The sequence below is a fragment of the Miniopterus schreibersii genome (assembly GCF_964146895.1).
Source record: "Miniopterus schreibersii genome assembly, chromosome: 1".
In the NCBI taxonomy this organism is placed as follows: domain Eukaryota; kingdom Metazoa; phylum Chordata; class Mammalia; order Chiroptera; family Miniopteridae; genus Miniopterus; species Miniopterus schreibersii.
The window spans coordinates 39584073-39603571 of NC_138101.1; the positions used below are offsets into that span (position 1 = coordinate 39584073).

Here is a 19499-nt window from a genome sequence, read left to right on the forward strand (position 1 = left end):
CTAGCTACTTATCTGGACACCTAGAATTCTGGGTTAAGATTGCTGATGCTTCCTATAATTGGATAGAAGAACATACAGCTTTTCTTTCTTGCTCTAGGATTTTTGTGTTTTATTGATTTAAAATGATACAATGTAGCCAATACAGTTAAGAGCTGTTTATTTGTAGACTTTTAGGATCACCTCTGTGTTATTTTATCCAGTAATATAGTGTAGTTGCCTGTGTTGAAAGTCATGATTAAATATTGAAGTGCCTTTTCTTCTTGTTTATTCATAGTGGTAGTCGCTCCTCTAAAACGTTTAAACCAAAGAAGAACATACCAGAGGGTTCTCACCAGTATGAGCTCTTAAAGCATGCAGAAGCCACACTTGGCAGTGGCAATCTCCGGATGGCTGTCATGCTTCCTGAGGGAGAAGATCTAAATGAGTGGGTTGCAGTGAACAGTAAGTAGCCTTTCTGTTTCTCAGTAGATTCTAAATTAGGTTAGTAGTCCCATTATAGGTGAGTTTTGGGATACTAACTATTCTAGGATCTAGTTAGCATCCTAATATCACAAATAGTGGTAACTAAATCCACTTTAGCCTTTATGTTGTTTTATTTCTGAATATGGAGTTTTGTGAAATTCTTCTCTCCTGTTATAGTGATATACAAAGCATAGATTTACCATTTTTAGTAGAAAAAAACAATAGTAATAGCAATTAATATTTATGGATCACTGTCTGGCACTCGGCTATCCTATCTATGTGGATTATTTTATTCGTATTTATAATCTCATGATGCAGATACTATTATTATCCCAGTCTAAGACACATAAGGGAGCTGAGACAGAAAGATTAGTAATTTGCCTAGGTTATATAGCTATTAAATGGCAGAGCCTGAGCTCTAATACAGAGCTGTAGAATTTTAGAGACTACACTTTAAAACCACTATGCTAAATTGCCTCTTTTAGTAGCATACTCAGTTATTTGTCTAAAGTTTGCTATTTAAAAAAAAAGGCAATTCACTAGTGATTTATGAAATTAGTAAAATATGTTTATGGGATATTCTTAGCACCAAGGAAGAAAAACATATAAGTAAAAAGTAAATATATTCTTGGGAATTAAGCCAGAGAAAGCTGGAGAATAAAAGTGGTACTTTTACTCTTTAGGGTTTTTCAGCATTAGTGAAGAAACTAATAGAATTTAATAATTGGAGCAATTTTGTATAAATCTAGTAAAATTAAAACAATTTAATTGAAAAATATATTCTATATGTCTAGGCTTCAAGGAAAAACAAAACAGTATTTTTCTTGTAATATTTGATGGTATCTTATTGTCATTTGAAATATATCATGAGATTTTTAAATTGAGCTGCCACCTCCTAATAACTTTTAGGAATCTAAAAGATTTTATTGAGATGTCTGAAAACATTACTGTGACAATATTTGCATATGAGCCAGTATTTATTATAATGTGGTTATCTTTCTGGATCCAGAGAGTTTAATTACTAAGGAAATAAAGTGATTTTTGCTTTTTTGATGAGACTTATCTTACCTATAAAATGGGTCTGTGACACTTCAAAGACAGTACATAGAATAAATTTCCAGTTGATTATATGTATATTCTTTCTTGTACTTGTTCGTGCCTTTTTTGTACCATTTACTTGAGAACTCACTAATTTTAAAAATCTAAGGAAGGCAGCATAGAGCTCCTGTACTACATGAGATTCTTGTACATACGGAAGCAGATCATCATTTTCTGTCTTTATTCTTTCTGTCTCAATTGCCAGAAGAGTGTCTGTACCACTGAAATGTCTAGAACTTCAGGAATTTCTAAAATTTGACAGGCATTTTGCAATTACAGCTGTACAAAAATTACTTTGAATTGGACTGTCAGAACATCCCCTTAGAACAGATAATTCTGCCTTGAAAATACAGCATTCTACTGAAGTTGAAGTATTGGATTCTAAAATTTTCCTTATTTATAGTAATCTTCCCAAATGACACTTGATGAGGTGAATATGATTAGAAACTAGGTATTTCCACTCACTGACAGTGATTAAATAAACATTTTGGGTACATAAAAGAGTGAAGGGAATTTGTTGATAAGATTGGCATCTTAATGGCTTTTTGGCTTCAGTTCACTTGTCAGATGAAGATAAATGGTAAACGATGGGAAATCTTTACAAATTCACCAACTAGTCCCACAGCCAGAAACCAGAGCCTAGTTTTGAACATTCTGCTGCTAGACAGAGTGATAGCTTAAAGAAGATAGAAAGAAGGTTCAGGGTTCTAGAAAAAGCTGGACGGATGGCTTATAAATAATTTATGTGACACCAAATTCTGAGGCTATATCTTGGTTTGTGGAAGGAAACGAATATTTATTAAATGCCCACTTAATGTTGGAAATATATATATTTTAATGCTCCATAATAAATCCAGTTTTAAAGGTAGGAAACTGAGGTTCAGCAATATTAACTAACTCAACTAGTAAGTCTAGGAGTTAGGATTCATACTTGTCTTATTTCAGAGCCATAGGTTGTCCTCTTTTCTTGTGGAGGATAGCTTAAGAATTACTAAGTTGCAGATTCATTACTTAGTAAATCTTGGCTCTTTGTGAGGTAAGAGGGCAGAGGAAAACTTGTATAATTAACTTTAGTATAATGCTCATTACTGCTCTACTTTGCTCTAGAAAGTGTGAATTAAAAAAACAAAGTGCTGGTCATGGGTAATTAATGGGATGAAAAGGGATTTTAGGACTGTAAATAAAGAGGGAACACACAGGGGCTAAGCTCCAAGTCACCGTATGTAGTATTTGTCAAATATAGCGTGGGGCAAAAGTAGGTTGAAACTAAAAAGTTAAATACCAATCTAAAGAAAGCTGATATAGTCATGTTAATATCAGATACAGTAGACTTCAGGGCAAAAAAAAAGTAAAGAGGAATATTTTAAAATGAGAAATGATTCGGTTCACAAAGAATATATGATGTTCTGAATTTATGTGTCTTTAATATTATCTATAAAATAAAATCAGCTGACTGAACTAACAAGAAATAGACAAATCCACAGTCATAATGGGAGATTTAAACACTCCTCTTTTATCAATGGGTAGAGTGTAGAGGAAAAAAATCAAGGAATTGAAAAATTTGAGCAACATGATTAATAGACTTGACCTGAGGGACACATGGCCTAAGCACCTCAGATTACACATGTGTGCATTTTCAAAAATGGAAATGATTGAAATTATATAACATTACAGTCTTTGACCGTAGTGGAATTTAGCTAGAAATCAATAATAAAAAGCTAGGAAATCTGTATATGTTTGGAAAAAACACTGATAAATTCTAGGTTCTGCTTGAGTAAAATTGAAATTGAACATTTTACTTATCACTGATATTTGTTTTACAGCTGTGGATTTTTTCAATCAGATCAACATGCTTTATGGAACAATCACAGATTTCTGTACAGAGGAAAGTTGTCCAGTCATGTCAGCTGGCCCAAAGTAAGATGTGGTTCATGATTCATTCTCATTTTTACTTTATTTTATAGTTCTTAGATAAAGTTTCTGACCATGTAATTTCTGTACTTAACATGACTTTCACTGGTTTACCAATGAGTAATATAGTAAGTTCAGATTCGTTAGCCTGAGCTATATGACCCTTCCTGTATTGTCCTCCATCCTGCCTTTCCTCTGTTAACTGACACATTCTCTTCTGGTCTATCCAAACGAGATACAGTAATGGGAAATGCCTTGCTTGCTATTTCCTCCATTGCTTATACTCTGAAAACTTGCTTATCCTGTTCTTCTCTTGGATATTTTTCTTCTCATCTCCTTCTTATCTTCTGCTAACATTTCCAAAAATCTTACTCATCTTCAAGGCCCACATCAGGTGCTTCCTTCTCCATGAAACCTTCTGATTTCTTCAGACTAGATGTGATCTTTATGATTATGTTTCTTTGTTACGTTATAATTATATTATATATACATGTCTTATTTAACCTATCAGATTTGTTGTTCTTTTAAATCTCTTTTGGTGCAAAAAGAGTCAGTGCCTGCCATCTAGTTACCGCTCAATAAATGTTGCTTTGATCAATAAATTTTTGAAACTGGATTTTATTATTACTATGGCTGACAATAACAATGCCAGCTACCATTTATTCATTGCTACCTAAATGTAAGGCCTTTATAAAGTAAACCTATGAGGTAAGAAAACTATTGTTGTCCTAATTTTACAGGAAAAGAAATCGAGTCTGAGAAAAGTAACATGTCCAAGGTCCTGTTATCCAGAAACAGAACCAGGATTGAAATCCAGGTCTCTGACTCTAGTGTGCCTGTGCTTCTTAGTTGCTACATTGTATTATTTTCTTATAAGAAATATTAATTGATATTTATAAACTATATATAGAGAGGTTTTATTTTTAGTGCTGACTTTTTATAAAGTATGTTCTCTCCGCCCAATTATAAACAAGGTATAAATATCAAAACAAAACAAGCTGTCCAAACTTACTAGTGCTTAGAAATATTATTATAAGCAGTGACCTTAGATTGCTAATCACTTATTGTGCTGATGCTTTCATTGCTCAGAATACTTTTGGTAACTTTTAAATTACAATGTCAGATCACTAGCTACCCAAGAGATTCAATTTTATTACTTCATAGTCATAATTTATTTATTGACCAAATTTACGTGTTGAATAAAGTATTACTTAGTTAGAGTCATCTACTTTATTACTCAAATTGACTCTAAATGAGTTTAGATGTTTCTCAGAATCAATTCTTTTAAAAAGAATTGACAGTTTTGTCATCAAAGGTGTTCAAAATAATATACTTTGACTATTTTCTATGGTAATTTTTTTGAAAAAACTTATTTTCAAACTATTTCAGACTTTGAAACTTCAAATAATTTTAAGTGTACAGAAAAGTTGCCAGAACAGCACAAAGTACTCCCATATCTTTTACCTAGATTCCTCAGTTATTAACCTTTTTCTGCATTCTTCATCACCTGCTCTCTCTGTGTATAGTCATTAACATTTATTTTTTTCTGAGCCTTTTGAGCAAGTTTTAGACATTATGCCTCTTTATCCTTACATATTTAACTGTGTATTTTCCAAAAGCAAGGATACTCTTCTACACAACCAGCATATAAACCCTCCAAAGCACTTCCTCTAGTTCATAGACACCATTCACATTTTGTGATCTGTCTCAGTAATATTTCAGTTTTCCATTTCTGGTCCAGGATCCTGTCTACGAATATGTGCTGCATTTATTTGACGTATCTCTTTAGGTACCTTCAGTCTCCAGTCGTTCCTTAGCCTTCTGCTGTGTTGGCCTTTGTGCATAAAAGAGTTAACATAGCAGGCCTGACCGCAACGCAGTCTCTTGAAAGACGTACCTCCAAGGTTGGCCCTTGGGTGGCATCTGGGAACTTGGATTTCTGAAGGGTTCCCACCACCCTAACAATTAAGAGTGGCTTACTGTGCCTAAACTGCACAAATGATACGGCTTTTGTTTTCCTTCTGGGGAGTCTGGATTTTAGTATCTGTCATGCAGAAGGTGCCTCCTTGACCATTCCCCAATAAAAAACCTGAACATAAGTCTTTAATGAGCTTCCGTGGTAGACAGTATTTAGCATGCGTTATCATGACTCAGTCATGGAGGAATTAAGGGTGGCCTGTGTGACTCCACTGGGAGGGCACTCATAGAAGCTTGCTTCTGGTTTCCTCCAGATGTTGCTCCATTTGCCTTTTCCCTTTGCTGATTTTGGTTTGTGTTCTTTCACTGTAATAAATCATACCTGTGAGTACAACTATATGCTGAGTTCTGTAAATCCTCTTAGTAAATCATTGAATGTGGGGGTGGACTTGGGGACCCCTGACACATTATGCCTGATGTTTGCTTGTCACCACATTCAGGCCGTGCATTCTTGGCAGGAACCCACAGAAATGTTCCTTTTTTTCTCAGTGTATTGTATCAGGAGGCACACAGTGTCGACCATGCCATCTCTGTGATACTAACCCTGATTACCTTATGCTAGTGTCTGCAAGGTTTTCTCACCTCAAATTTGTCATTTTCTTCCCCTTTGTAATTGAGTAGTACTTTATTGGAAGGTTTTCTGATATTACACCAATATCCCATTCCTGTGAATTAGGGAAAGTTGCTGTCACTTAGAATACTGCTCTGATCACTTTCCCCACAGAACCCTTATCTAAATAGCTGGTATAGGAACATGCACCCAATTCTTCAAACATAACAGGCACAGGATCTCCATAAAGATTCTACAGAAATGAAAAATGATCCCCCCTATCCTTCCTCTGTCCTTAACCCAAAATTTAAAGCCCCTAGTTGTTAAGAATTGTACTGCATAAGGGGAAATATTTTTCAAGGAAGAAAACAACCATAAAAACGTTAGGGATGGTCATCATAGAAGTGGGAGGTAAGTTACTATGGCAGTGTATGATTCTAAAATATAAATTCTATATATGAAGGAAAGTTGTATAATAATATTAAAATGTGAGGAGAGCATAGAAACAAAAGAATGAGTTTGCTGGGATCTGCTTAGTTTGGATCATGAGAAGTGCAAAATAGTCCAGTAGCCATTGAAAACATTAAATGCTAAATGTGGCTCTGGTTAGGCGTCACCCCGATACTACGCCAAGGTTGCGAGTTTGATCTCCAGTCAGGACACATACAAGAATCAACCAATAAGGAACAAATTGATATTTCTCTCTCCCTTCCTCTCTCTCTCTCAAATCAGTCAGTCAACCAGCCAATCAATGCTAAATGCAAAAATCTTTATGTGAAGGAACAGATTGTTTAAAACATGTCCTGTATACATTTATAATACACATATATGCATGTAATATAAAAAATATACACATTATGTATAGCTGTATACTAATATTCTTTGTGCTTTTTATCTTTCCAATGCAGATACGAGTATCATTGGGCAGATGGAACAAACATAAAGAAGCCTATTAAGTGCTCTGCGCCAAAGTATATTGATTACTTGATGACTTGGGTTCAGGACCAGTTGGATGATGAGACATTATTTCCTTCAAAAATAGGTATAATTGTTTTGTATGATTGGAATCCATCATGATTTATCTAATTTTATATGCTTCTAGAGCTTATTCTCTCTCTATTCTAGGAACCATATTAGATTACCATATTTATCAAAATAGTTCTAATATTACACATTTTAAAGCATCCTCTCTTTTTCATACCAATTTATCATGATCATTAAGATAAACCTTCCTTGCCTGGCTGGTGTGGCTCAGTGGTTAGAGCTTTCGCCAGCGCACTGAAGGGTCGCGGATTCCATACCCACTCAAGAGCATGTACCTGGGTTGCAGGTTCGATCCCTGGCCCAATGAGAGTGTGTGTGCAGGAGGCAACCAGTCGATGTGTCTCTCTGACATTGCTGTTTCTCTCTCTCTCTCCCTCCCTCTCGTCCACTCTCTCTAAAACTCAGTGGAAAAAATATCCTTGGGTGAGAATTAACAAGCAAACAAAAAGATAAACCTCCCTATATTTTAAACAATGAAAAGATCAGCATACCCCAGACTGTAACAAAATCTGGCCTGTGTTATGGAAACAAAAGAGACTGGATATTGGGTTGGCAGCCAATATCATCTGCAACAGTCATATCCATTTCTTGTTTAGGGAAGGACTGTGTATAACTTACATCCAGTTTTACATTATATTTGTGGCAAAGATGGAGTTTGAATTTATGACCCACAGGGTGAATTTTACAGTCTCTGAAACCAAGCTAGGTGAGAAGAAAACAAGATTTGAGGGGTTGGCCTGTTGTCACAAAAAAGTGACTTTTGCTTTTTCATATTCTTTTTAAAAAAATTTATTTATTGATGTGAGAAGGGGAAGAAGGCAGGGAGGGAAAGAGAGAGAAACACCGATTTATTGTTCTACTTATTTATGCATTGATTGGTTGTTTCTTGTAGGTGCTCTAACCGGGGATGGAACCCCCAACCTTTGCATATCAGGCTGATGCTCTAACCAACTGAGCTACCTGGCCAGGGTCTTTACTGTTTGTTCTTAAGGATCAGCCTTTCAAGTGGAAATTGTTCACATCTAGACAGTTCATAAGATTTTACCTTCTCAAACTCTTATAAATGTGTTTTGTGAAAAAATTAAGAATTTGTTCTAATAATAATAAAAAACTTTTTTATTATATTTTATGCTTTTAGTTTTTGAAGGATGGGTATAGTGGAGGAGAGAGTAATGTAAATAGTTGTTGTTATGGATTGTTTTAAACACATTTATTGAATGCTTTCATTACTTTGGAGCATTTGTAATTAAAGGTCTACTTTTCAAGGCTGCTTTATTTATATATATCATAATGGTTTTGAATAAACGCCCTCACCTTATCTTTTATCCCTCATAGTATACATGATGGGGCAAAAGTAGGTTTACACTTGTGAGTATGAGAAACATAGTTTACTTTTGTATTATTATTAATTATTATGTTATTTTCCATATGAAGAACTACTTTTGGCCCACCCTGTACTTTTTAACTTCTAACTTTGATCCAATTTTAGGCTTTTTGAAAACTTGCAAGAAATATGCAAAGAATCTCTATATATCTTTCTTCAGGTTCTTTCGTTGCCAACATTTTACCACATTGATTTTCTTTCTTCCCCTCATTCTTTCTTTTTCTTGAGCTGAGAGTATCTTGTGTATATTATGCCCCTTTATCCATATGTGCGTCAATGTATATTTCCTTAGAAAATCACAGTATAATTATCAAAATTATATCTCATTAGCCTTTAATATGGGATATATATACATCAGTCTTTTGTGGACTTTAATGACAGTGATAGTTTTGAAGTGTGTAGGCATTCTATTTTATTTAGCCTCCCTTTATTTTGGTTTGTGCTGTATTTCCTTGTGACCTATAATATATAAATATATGTGTGTGTGTGTGTATGTATGTATATATTTTAATCCTCACTTGAGGATATGTTTTTATTGATTTTAGATAGCGAAAGAAACATCAGTGTGAGAGAGAAACAACATTCGGTTGCTTCCGGTACACACCCTGCCTGTGAATCGAACCCACAAGCTAGGTATGTCCCCTGACCGGGACTCGAACCTGCAACCTTTTTGGTGTATGGGACGATGCTCCAATCAACTGAGCCACCCGGCGAGGGAGTGGCCTATCATATTTTTAACTGAGTGATAGGTAATATGATGACATTGAACCCAGTAGTACCAGTGTTGGCTTGTGTTTTTGCCAATCAAGATTATTTAGCAAGAGTAACAAAGTATATGGAATTTTGTATTATTCTGGTTTTGTATTTATTTAATGCTGTAAAAGTGCTGTAATTCATAACAATGAGCCTAATTGAGCAGAGATTACAGCTATTTTTCAGGATAAATGTAGACCTGGAGTAGTAATTAAATAATTCCCATAGGAAAAAAATATATATACTTTTAAATATATTTGTTTTGAATCAGAGAGAGAGGAAGGGAGAGAGAGAGAGAGAGAGAAACACATCAATGATGAGAGAGTCATTGATGGGCTGCCTCCTGCACTCCCCCTGTTGGGGATTGAGCCCGATACCCGGACATGTGCCCTGACCGGGAATCGAACCTTCATCTCCTGGATCATAGGTCAATGCTCAGTCGCTGAGCCATGCCGGCCAGGCCCATAGAAAAATATTTAAAAATATATTGCAAGCATTTTAAGCAAAAATGAACATGATTAATATAGTCTTTGTGTTCAGCATATATTTGCATTAAGATGTGATGTTATGAAATCCGAGGATCTGAGTGTGAGTTTTACCATCTTAGGCGTTCATTTGTTTCATTTTAGTAAAGTGTTGGTGTATTGGAGGCTTAAAGGGCTATACGAAAGACTAGTTCTTATTCCACAGAAGCTTTGACATTTATTTTTATTCATGATATGTTCAGAACTTCTGAAAAGTACAGTGGGTATATTAAGTGGTAGTTCATAAATACTTCTTTTCAGCCTTGTCTTGGTAATTTATGTTGCCATTTGCTGAAAAACTCATATTGCCTTGTTCCTTTCTCTTATTAATAGATGGGGTTGTCTGTCTGTTTACTAGGTGTCCCATTCCCGAAGAACTTCATGTCTGTGGCGAAAACTATACTCAAACGCCTCTTCAGGGTTTATGCTCACATTTATCATCAGCATTTCGACCCTGTGATTCAGCTTCAGGAGGAAGCACATCTGAATACATCTTTCAAGCACTTTATCTTTTTTGTCCAAGTAAGTTGGATTAGGAGGCCTTTTTTGTTGAGTGAAAGCAGCTACACAGAGTTCCGAGGTGATACTGCATGCATATTGTAGGATAAAATTTGCCCTGTGCCTCTAGTCTTCTTCCTCCTGTGCTTGCCTAGGTGGTGAGGACTGGGCTTTCATTTCTGAGTTCCATTCATCTCCAGGCGATGACATGCAAGTCTGAGTAAGATGGTCGGCGGATTCTTCCTTGGATTTGCTTCAGTTAACGGCTAATGTGGAGGGCTGAACAAGGAACTTGGCTAGTTTGGCAGACCGATAGATGAACTTGATCTCTTAGCTTTTTAGCACTCCTCCTACTCTTCTTAACCCTCAGATCCTGGCTACCTTGGAACTTTTGTAGCCTACTTCGTCCGGGAAATGGGCTTTGAATATCATACTCCCCCCCTTTTTTAAAGCATTCTGAATAATTTTTAAGTTGGATACTGTCCATTATGTCCAAAGGGAGAAAACTGCCCCAGAGAGTGCTGCTGCTCCAGGAGGCCCACTAGTCTTCCGTCTGATTCTTTAGCTGGCCTCCTTTTCCTTCTCAGAGACCTGGCCTTAGAGGTGAGATTAAGAGGAGTGAAGATAGTGTCACCCTGCTATACAGTTAGAGATCTACCAGCTGGGAGTGACAAATAGGTGGAAAAGATAGGCTGTCCAGCTTTTCTTTGGTGGAGATTGAGATGGGTTTAGAGTAGGCAGGAGAAGTCCAAGGCTTGGATCAGTGGTGTTTTTGTATATCTTTGGGCATATATTTATAAATGCCTTCCCAATGATGCATCTCCATTGAAGAAGGATGTGTGTGTTTTCCCTCTATACTCACTTCTCACACTGAAGGCATACATTTTGTGTCTCAATTTTACCTATAACAATTACTTTACTATGGTACTTCATCTACAGATACCCATAGAAGCAAAGAAAATGCTATCCTAAAGTTTGTACTTGCGCTTTGGTTTAGGCAGGCATAATTGCCGAAGTTCAGGTTTCAGTGGTTTAGGAGAGGGTATTCTCCCACCAGAAGGGTTAGTTTTACCTTCCTGTATGATCTTAAAGTACACTGTATCTCCTAGCTCTTAGCAAATAGTAGGGGATAGATACATGGTATTTACCACATCTGAGCCTATTTATATCTCAGAACACTGACCTTCTTAAAGGTAGGTCCATTATACAGCATCAGACCTTGATCAAGCCCTTGGCCTCACAATTTAGAAAATCCTGCCCTGGCCCTTCTCTAGTTGTACTCCTCCGCACAGAGTGAGGAATCCACAAGGTGAACAGTATACCTACCCAGATCTCTTCTGGTGTATGCTTCTACCTCAGAATTCCCTGTCCACATGGTTCCAAGTGTATTTCCAGGGTCTGCATGGACCTTTCCCTTGGGTCTGTTCTTTTGAGGGAAGGTCATATCTCTGATATATATACCTCTAGACCTAAGGGGTAGCCAAATGGCAGCTGTTGGTGAGTGTGTGTGGCATTGCCTGTATAAGCCAGACAGGGTGTTCACACTCATGCATATGAAACCCCTTGAAAAGCAGGATAGGGCTGGGGGTTGGGAGATCAGCAAAGTTTGCTGAGGGTCAGGGACTGGCTCTCCTCATGTCACTCCTTTCCAGTGCAGAATTCTGAGGAGTCTTGAGAATTCTAAGTTTGAATTTGCTCTCCTGGTCACTATTAAGGTATATTTTGTCAAGGTAGGAAAACAGAACATGCTTTATTTAACAGTATACTAGGGTATGTAAAATTTAGTAAGTTAGTTGTACAACATATATCTATTTTGTGTTCTTTGTCCAGACCCCGCACGTCTTAGTGGTAGGCTTGCTATTAAATGCCCCCTAATACTTCTCTCCAGTACTAACTGCAGTGCTTGGCACATGATGGTTGTTAATAAATGAATGAAATTGGGAGTTCAGAATACCCTACCGTGGCATAAGGTCAGAAGTATAGACAGCCTCTATTTTTTATAGTTCAGGGGAAATATATTCAGACTTGAACTTCAGAATAACACATCTCATGATAGCTTGCAGATGTGTTAGTTCATAACATAAATTAATTCTTTTACTCTGAAATTTGCCTGAGATGTTAGATATTTTGATCCCTACTTGGTTGACTATATCTAAATGGTGCCCAAGTTATTTCTTTCAACAGAGAGCAGCAGTTCCCATTGTTGGATGTTTACTTTGTGCCAGGGATTACTTGAAGTGGTTAACTTACAGTATCACACTTAGTCCCCACAATAACTTTATGAGGTAGGAGGATTTGTCCTAATATTATTACATATGTAAAACAGTATCAGAAGTGGTTAAATGATTTGCCTAAGACAGCAAGGGAATAGAAACTTAAAAAAATAAAAAGATTTGACTTTTATTTACTTTAAAAGCTAATTTCCAACACGTATTAATAGAAATCTGCTTTGGAGTGAGATGTAAATAATACTATTTCTTCTGCCTTTCTTTATCATGCATAGGAATTCAACCTGGTTGATAGAAGAGAACTTGCACCACTCCAAGAACTGATTGAAAAACTCACCTCAAAGGACAGATAAGGGATGCAGAACTGTGCAGATTGTTCCTCATGAAGTTGTGTGCGGTGTATTTTGATTTTGTTGTATTTTATTTTTATCTCCGTTGTTTTTATGTTAGGTTTGGGGGACTTCTTTGGGTTCTTTTTTCTTTATTCTCAATAAATGAAACCATATTCTGTTGCTAGAGGTAGCCAACAACGATTCTTTATACATTTGATAGGGGTAAATTTTGTCTTAGTAGCATATGATTTTTTGTTTTTTCCAACTTGGTTTTGGTTACTTGTGGAATTTTTGATAATATTGTGTGTTGAAAGAAAATGCTTATTGATTGGACTGCTGATGAATGGGGTTCTGTGTTGTGTAAATTGTGGCCGATTTTTGAAGTTCCCAGAAGACATGTTTTTAAGTGCCTTGGCAGGCTCACTTCTGAGGTGCAAAGCACAGACATAGAACCAAACAGGGCTTGAAACAATATTAGAATTACTACCCACGGCACTTACTGATGCATGTTTTAAAATATCTATGACAAAAGCCATAGTTTATCTAAATTGATGATCTCCAGCTTTTACTACATTAAACACAATTTGTAAAGGTGTGCCTGTAGAACATAAAAAATTAGTATTTCTTAATTATTTTTCATATTGATGGTAATTCTGTTCAACAAATTCTTAAAGTTCTACAAGCAGGTCTTTCCCATCTCTTGATATCTGTGATACTGAAACTTGAGGATTTTGAAATGCAATACCTATTGCATTTTGGCTTCTTTCTACATGTTAACTGCACTGTAAGTGTAAATATTCAGGTTATGTACTGGTTTGCCATCTTCAGAGGTGATGCTAAACTGTGAGGTTTCTTAGCAATTGCCAAATGAGCCATAAGTTTGCAGAATCCCCTTCTAGTTTGAAGAAGTGGTGATAGTGTGTGTTCTGTTGTGGGGAGTTAGTTTGGCGAGTTAGGAATGGAATTCAGTATGGGGAGTCAAGTTGAAGAAGGTCCTGTCTTTAAACCCTTGAATAGAATAGCATGAAGATTTTAATCAAGTTCTTGTAAGCAGAGTCTTAGAGACTTCTTTTTAGGGTTCAACTTCCATGCGAAGTTAAAAATAAATTATTAATTTTAGGTATAGATATTAAATATGGAATTCAAGGACTGTTTGGGGAAATTGACCACTTTCCAGCATTTCCATTCAGTGAATGGAGCTGGTGTTTGCCTGTCATTTTTAAATGATACAGTACATTCTTTGCTTATCATAGATCCAATTTGAAGCATTCTGACTTCTGATTTTCCACTGTGAAAGGAAATATTTTTCTTTGCAGTGATATCAAACAACTGCTAATTCAGAGGTTAACTTTTTAAATTTTATTTTCCCTGACTTTCTAGTGAATTACTCCCATAATAAGTTCTGAAAATTCATTTTTAAAATAAATGTTAACATTTTTACTTCAGTTTTATTCCTGAGATATATTCTTTTCAGACTTAGTTTAAAATTTGTCATTTCCGGTAAATCTGTTTCTTCAGTTAGAAATATATATATCATTTTCCTTGTAGAATAGAAATCTTGCTCTGAAATTGTATAGACTAAAATTACTTAGAAAAGAATCTAAAATGAAATCAGTTTGTTTTTGCTGTTAACAAGTAGAGCAGTGATACCATTTAATGCCATTACAATTATGATCACTGGGAACTGCCTTTTTCTCCATTTCATTTATAGCGATCATTCTCCAAGTACCAACAGTAGAAGTAACAGGAGAGTCATTGGTAATGCTTAGTTATAAACTGCAGTGAGAACTAGCTGATTTCCTTAAAACAAATCTTTTAGTGTCCAGATATGTAATATCAGCCATTATGGGTTGATTCAGAAATAAAATTTGGCATCAAGTGATTTGAGGTCCTGTCTATTTAGGAAAATGAAGCACATGATTACTCAGTCTTCCATACTGCATTTGTCTCATATCAACCTAGTAACAAAGGGGTTGCAGTAGCCAAGTGTAGAGAGAATAGTGAAAAATTGTTCTTGCTCTTTTAAGCCTTATACAGTAGTACACTGTAAAAATGGAAAAATGTTTCTATAAATTAATGTTTAGTAGTAGGACCTACTTTCTCACTGTATGTATATAAGAGTTTGTCCTCGCTGTGCCAGAATCTCAGGTGCCTGCTTCTGAGTATTTCTTTCAACAGTTATTGGGAAGTAAGGAGTTATGTATGTGTATATATGGTAACAAAGTAGAGAAGTTCCCCCAGGGAAATGCCTGGCATTGTACACCGTGTTACATGGCAACAAGTATGGAAACATTCACCATAGCAATCCAGAAATAACTGATTTAATAAAAGTTGCTTTGATTTTGGTTGGTTCCCGTGAGCATTAATGAGATACTCTTTATAAAATAAGGGTAAAATCATGGCTTTGCGGCAGAGCTTGCTTGTAAATGTCTATTGGGTTCTTTTCAGATCTCTTTATTAAATTTATAAGTAACCACGATAAAAGATTCCCCCCCCCCTTTTTTATACGGAAATGTAAAACAGAAGTTGGTTTTCTTATCTACTGATAAAACCATAAAATATAAAATAGTAAGTTAACATAGTATTATTTTCACAATGCTTTGGTTAAGTGTTGATATGAATCAAGTTTTAGGAATTATTTTAAATGATGGAGTAATGGTGTTGGAGAGAACTTAATAATAGAAAGTGTGAAAATCTTTTAGTGAACAGTAGGTGGTGCTACTGGCTTTCATTTTCTGACTTGATTATTCTGTTTCCTATAAAACCCATTGCATTAAACTGCACTAAAACAGTAAGCATTTGTTAGTTAGGTGGTAGAAGCTTTGGAGGTCAGTTTACCTTAAATTGAAAGACTTTAGATTGCGTTCGCTTTTTACCTTTGTCATTTGTAAATTCTAAACAATCAGCATAAAATGTATTTGGTAGAAGACAACATGTTTAGTGTATAATATATCTCAGACTGAGTCACTGCCTGTTTTATCAGGAAAGATAAAGCACTACAATTGCTTATATTCAGGAAGTACAGATGATGTGGATATTTATATTTTACATGTAATCACCAGACTCCATTTTATGCATTAATATTTTCCTTGCTTATGGGAAAATAGTGAAATGATAGATTTCTTTTATACCTTTGCCTACACCCTCTCTGAGAGAGGTTTTGATAACCACTGAAATGGTAAAATATGTGAGATGCAATTACTAAGTTGTAAGACTTTCTTTTAAAATAAATATGTTATACCTTAAACATCCAAATGAGAGTTGGTCTTCAGGGTGGTTCCTTTGGGGGCACTACTTATTCCGTCTGTGCTCAAAGATGTAAAGTTTTTGGAATGCTTTCAAAGAAGCCTTGAGAATCAGTGTATGACTATGCAAGAGAATCTATTTCATCGTTTTAGTTGTACCAAAAACTCTTTGGCAACTTAATGTGACCTATCTCATTCACCAAATCAATTCCGCTTTGCTGTTTTCTTAGAACTAAACTATTAGGGAAATTCAAAATAATGTGCCATAGGTTCTGAATTTGCAGAAGCGAGAGTGTTGTGAGTGTAGGTAGCATCATTTAATAAAGGAATTGTTTCCTGAGATCACTACTTTGAAGTAGACAGTATCATTTGGATGTATAGGATTTATTTTTTTTAATTTAATTATCTTACAGTTAAATATAATGATTAAAAAAAAATCGAAGTCTTTATCTTGTTTTCTATTTTTTGTTTCTTTCCCTGATAACTCTTGAATTCAGTCTTGACTACTGTAAGATAGTTTTGATTGAAGGGATAGTAAGAAAAAAATGGATCCAGTATTTAAGGTCGAAGTAGCTTAAGGAAACAACAGCCTTTACCTCCATCCCTTTTTTTAAAGAAAACATTTTCACTCAGATGAACAATTTGGATTTAAAGACTGGAGATCATTTTACAAAGAAATTTGAATAAATTTTATATATTAATTAGGCTGAGTTTTAAGCCTACATATTACAGATAAAATATTTAAAATTGCGTAACCATTTCATATATCACTTATAACTTTAAAATTGTGAATGTCTTTTTAAAAGATATGGGACCAGAAGTCTATTTGTAATTTGAAAATGTGTCTGCATACCAAGAGGAAAACTTGACTTATTTTGAAACTTATCTGGGATATTAAAGAATATATAAGTTCTTGGAAATGCTATTCTAGATCTATATTTTAAGGGCCATTCCTTAAATAAATATTAGAGTTTTATCATAATGTCAAGATTCACCATAGGAATTACGGTTGTTCAGCTGTCAGTTTAATGGTGTATGAGATAAATGTTTAGAGGTAAAACTATCTCAAGATTTAATGGAAAAGTTTAATTCTAAGCTATAACAATTCTGACTGCAGACAGTTTGGATTTCTGGGGCTTTTCTAACGAGCTAATCATTTTGAAGGTATAAAACTGTGTTCCATGTCTGCTACTTGTAGCTGAACTGATACATAAATTTTGACAAAGGAGACAAAATACAAATTAAAATATTGAGTACTCTCAATTTTGCTAGTGTGATACAAATTTCTTTTTCTACATATAATACTGTACATTGATAACTTTGGATTACAGTTCTCAAGGATAGATAGTGAAGTCACCGGCCAGCTGTCATCCCCTTCTCCTTGGAGGTAAATTACTTCCTTACTGCTATTGATGTTCCATACCTCCCATCCCCCCCCAAAACACACCCACTTGGAAAACGAAACAGGTCAATTGTACAGGTCCTCATTGTTAGTGCTTCTGAGGTACTTGCTGTCAATACATAGGTTTCAGCTAAAGTGTTGAAAGATGCTACTTACATAGGCGTTTTTGGTTTTTTTTGGTTGACAGCTTTCTTTAAATATGTCACCCAAGCTGAGATCATTAGTGATAAAATTAAACATTTTTGTTATTATTTAATTTCTCTTTTATATATTATTATTTTTATGTGTGGGTGTTTCTTACTGGTTTGCACATGTTTTCCTTTTTACTTTGTTTCTGAAATATTTAATTCTGCAGGTTGTAAAATAGATTAGTACACTGTCATTTTAAGAACACTTTTCTCCTTAAATTGTTTTGCTGAGATAACTATTTTTAGGGGAAATAGTTTTTTAAAGCCACTAAATTGTATTTGTTATTTTTGTAAATGCATAACTAGAGTGCTGAGGGCACTAATCTTATGGGAGAACACTTAAACTTTTGTTCTGGTTGAACTTTTCTTATACGTTATTACTTAAAATTATCTGGAAACAGTGCCATGAAATCTAGGTTGAGAGGGAATACAGTATACATGGGAACACTTAAAAGTGAATAGGAATTATTTATGGCGACAAAGGCAGAAGAATATTGCCAGTGCCATATAATGGAAGCATAGGGGCAGCATTCACAGTGTACAAGTATTGCAGAGAATGTGTAAAGGCAGGGATCCTGTTCTACTGGAGATAGACAATTTCTCTGTCTATTAAAGTAGCTGGAAGGGGAAAAATGGTCTAAAATATGAAATGTAACATGGGCGCTATGTTGTAAACTGTGTCATGATTACTCAAATTGAAGTTATTATTGATCAAAGTTTAACTGCTCTGTCATTTTTATTTTAAAAGAAGATACTGAATGTCAGAAAATCTGTAACATGTTTTAATTGAGAGATGTAAATAATGTATACAGACTTGTATGTGATGGGATGAGAAGAAATATTTAAATTTTAGGTTTTTTTAAAGAAAGAAACTGAATGTTTATTACAAAAATAAATAAATAGTTATGTTTGACCATGAACCTTGACTATTAGTTTGTTTTTGCTATCAATTTTCCCATAATGAACACATTCTTAGAGAAATATTGAAGATATTTGGAGGTTAACATTTAAAATTTGTTAGACATTATGTTTTATAATGTTTACAACCCTAGAAGTTAATATTTTACTTTTTATTTATTTACCTTTATTGTTGAAAGTATTACAAATGTCACCCTTTTTACCCCATTGATCCCCTCCATCCTGTACCCCTCCCCGCAGGCTTTCACCCCACTATTATCTGTGTCCATGGGTTATGCATATATGCATATAAATTCTTATGTTAATCTCTCCCCACCCACTCTCCCCTGCCTTCCCTGTCCCATGCATCTATGTCTCTGGATCTATTTTGTTCATCAGTTAATTTTCTTCATTAGATTCCACATATGAGTAAGATCATATGACACTTGTCTTTCTCTGACTGGCTTATTTCACTTCGCATAATATTCTCTAGGTCCCACCATGCTGTCTCAAAGGGTAAGGGATCCTTCATTTTTACAGCTGCATAGTATTCCATTGTGTAAGTGTCCAAGAAGATGCTTGATATGATTTCAGTCTTCTTGAACTTGTAGAGACTTGCTTTGTGTCCTAACATGTGGTCTCTCTTTGAGAATGCCCCACGTGCACTTGAGGAGAATGCCTGTTCTGCGGCTTTGGAGTGGAATGTTCTGTAAATGTCAATGAAATCCATCTGATCTAGTGTGTCATTTAGAGTCACTGTTTCCTTGTTTTTTATCTGGGAGATCTATGCAGTAAAGTCAGTGGGGTGTTAAAGTCCCCTACTATGACTGTTGCTGTCGATCTCTCCTTTAAAGTCCTCCAGAAGTTTTTGGGTTTTTTTCCAGCCTCTGTGAGTCTTTTGTTCTCAGGTGGGTCTCTTGTAGACAGCATACACTTGGGACTTGTTTTCTTATCCTTTCAGCCACCCTATCTATGTCTTTTGATTGAGACATTTAATCTATTTACA

General features: G+C 35.3%; 1 protein-coding gene across 3 annotated transcripts in view; it reads left to right on the plus strand.

Moving 5' to 3' along the window:
* The window catches only part of MOB1B (MOB kinase activator 1B), a 41804-nt gene extending 23288 nt beyond the window's left edge, over positions 1-18516 (plus strand). For 2 of the 3 annotated variants that reach the window (XM_081146684.1, XM_081146686.1), the window contains exons 2-6: positions 275-441; positions 3384-3477; positions 6907-7040; positions 10062-10225; positions 12705-18516. In XM_081146684.1, coding sequence (XP_081002810.1) covers positions 275-441; positions 3384-3477; positions 6907-7040; positions 10062-10225; positions 12705-12782 — 637 coding nt within the window. In that variant the 3' untranslated portion in view covers positions 12783-18516. Of the gene's footprint in view, positions 1-274; positions 442-3383; positions 3478-6906; positions 7041-10036; positions 10226-12704 lie in introns of all 3 variants that reach the window. The other variant, XM_081146685.1, reaches the window with a different exon arrangement.
* The last annotated feature ends 983 nt before the right edge of the window (positions 18517-19499 follow it).